The sequence below is a fragment of the Penaeus monodon genome, chromosome 37, assembly GCF_015228065.2.
Source record: "Penaeus monodon isolate SGIC_2016 chromosome 37, NSTDA_Pmon_1, whole genome shotgun sequence".
Lineage (NCBI taxonomy): Eukaryota > Metazoa > Arthropoda > Malacostraca > Decapoda > Penaeidae > Penaeus > Penaeus monodon.
Window position 1 is genome coordinate 11683268 of NC_051422.1, and position 2500 is coordinate 11685767.

The window sequence follows — 2500 nt, forward strand, 5'->3', positions numbered from 1 at the left end:
ACACAGGCTGTCATACAATATATTATTGTTGATATCATTTTTGAGTAAGGATTTGGCAATTTGCTACATACTTTAGAGATGGGACTTATTTAAATGCAATCCAAAATAAGAATATATGTGTCTGATTTTCCGTTTTTCATCAGTTTGTTTGCTCAATATTATTTTTTGTTTTTTATTATTTCGCTTTTGTATTTACACCATATTATAGAGTTGATATCACTCGATCAGATTGTTGGTTGTATTCTCTTCTGCAGTTGGTAATTTATGTATTATTTTAAATTGTATTTGCTTAATATGATACTGTGATTTTAGTGACAGCTGAAATGTTCATAATTGCATATATGATTTTGTATCTTAGTGATTGCTCATCAAAATTTTTAAGTAACTAAAATTATAGTCACTGGTAGTGCTAGCATACAGTTATTTAGGATTAGTCCTTTGCAAAAAAATTAATTTGATTTCATTTTGTTATTAATTTTTAATAAGTTGCTGTAGACCAGTTTGAAAATTATTTTATTTTAATTCTTACTGTGCATGAGAAAGTCCTTTATGTAAAATTTGACAGTTAATGTTAAAGAATTGAACAAGTCAGATCCAAAATAGTTGAATGTATTTAGAGAAAGTACCACTTGCAATTAACTTTTTTGTAGGACATTATATACAAGGAATCTATAAGCACTACTGCCATTATTATCTTTCAATAATACCAAATCTTAATTTTTACAATAAAAGATACAGACTAGAGGATTTTAAGAATATTACTTGATATATGTGATGCCCATCTTCTTTACTCTTGATTTTTTTTTTTTATGTTCATTTCTTTATGTCAGGTTACTGAACCCTAATGAATCTTTATAGATGGCACTGGCAGCGAGGCCTCGACACCACCTGGCTCTCCACAAGCTGAGCGTGCCGGCACTGCAGCAGTAACCTCAGAGCCAAGCGGAGTGGAAGCTCTGAAGAGGCGTGCTTCTCTGGCCAATCTGTACAGAGGTCCAGGAGGTGTTGAACTAGGCAAGGACGTTCTCAATAACATCACTACATTCAGACGAAAGCAAAAGAAGGTAAGTAATAATATCTGTTTCATTGAGACCTTCTGTCTGTATATATATTTATATTGTTGTTTGTGATAGCTGCTCTTCATACATGTCAGGGATGATTTTTTATTTGCATTAATCGTTGATGAGAATTCAAGAGTGATGGTTGATGTTTTTTTCTAAATTATTTTGATTTATTTAGCTTTTCATCATAGAATTATATTCTTATATTCTATATTATTAATTTTACCCTACAGCCTCATTCCTTAACATTTTCATTGTTTCTTGTTTTCCAGTAAATTAATTTAAATGCCAAGTAATTAACAAATGCCCTTACATATGACCCTTCACTTCTCAGGGTACAATTGATGTATGGTGGCTCTATGATGATGGTGGTTTGACTCTCCTGCTGCCTTACATCCTCACAACAAGATCACAATGGTCTAACTGCAGCCTGCGTGTCTTTGCTTTGGCCAACCGGAAAGATGAACTTGACATGGAACAGAGAAGGTATTTCTTATTCCTTTGTATTAATTTGATTATAGGTATTCACATATGAGAATATAAACCATACACTGTTAAGGAGGTACCACCCAAATATTAATGTGAAACCATTTTTACAGCATGGCAAACCTGCTGGCCAAGTTCCGTATTGACTACAGTGATGTGATTGTCATTCCTGATGTTGCCAAGAAGGCGGCTGAATCTTCTAAAATGGAGTTTGACCAGTTGATCGAAGACTTCAAAGCCAAGAGCAATGTTGAAATTGACAAGGAAAATGAAGGTATTAGAAGATTGTCAGTTAGATTGTAAAGCATGGAAGAAAATGAAGTTGGTTAACCCAATATTGTGTTGGTTCACCAATATTTCATACAGCAATTACTGTTGGAAGTACAGTTTTAGATCTAGTCTTAATCCATTGGCCATGGGTAGATGTACTGTACACTGTACTCAAAAAAAAAATGGCTGCTACGCAAGTGTTCAGCCACCAGACTCAATTAGTAGGCCCTATGGTACTTCACCTGATTTCCCCATAACTTGAATTTTCAGAAAAAATATTGATACTATTAATATTATTATCAACATTATGATTAACTGCATGTTGATAAAATCCTGATAGTAATAAGAAATAAAAAAAAAAAGAGCAAGCAGGAGACAGGCAGACTAATAATTGACTCTGTTTCTGACCACTTGTGGAGCCAGCTATTAGTAAACACATTTGATAGACTAAAATCACAGTGGATATGGTATATATGCAATACTTCACAGCAGCGGATTGAATGTTTTTTTTCTGGAATTTAAAATTTTTGTCATAGTACACCAAAAGGAAGGTCAGATTTCTTAACCCTATGCTGCTGGGGATGACAATTGCATACTTGCCGTGCCCACAGTAAGTTTATTTTATTAACTGCTTTTATACTAGATATCTCCACAAGTATTTAGTCACCAATGAGCCAATTACT

At 33.5% G+C, this 2500-nt stretch overlaps 1 protein-coding gene across 1 annotated transcript in view; it reads left to right on the forward strand.

Annotated features, from left to right (window-relative positions):
- The window catches only part of LOC119596118 (bumetanide-sensitive sodium-(potassium)-chloride cotransporter-like), a gene marked incomplete at its 3' end in the record, with an annotated part of 3920 nt that overhangs the window by 916 nt on the left and 504 nt on the right, over positions 1–2500 (forward strand). Inside the window, 3 exon segments of the mRNA XM_037945265.1 lie at positions 859–1064; positions 1396–1547; positions 1661–1821. Coding sequence (XP_037801193.1) covers positions 1534–1547; positions 1661–1821 — 175 coding nt within the window.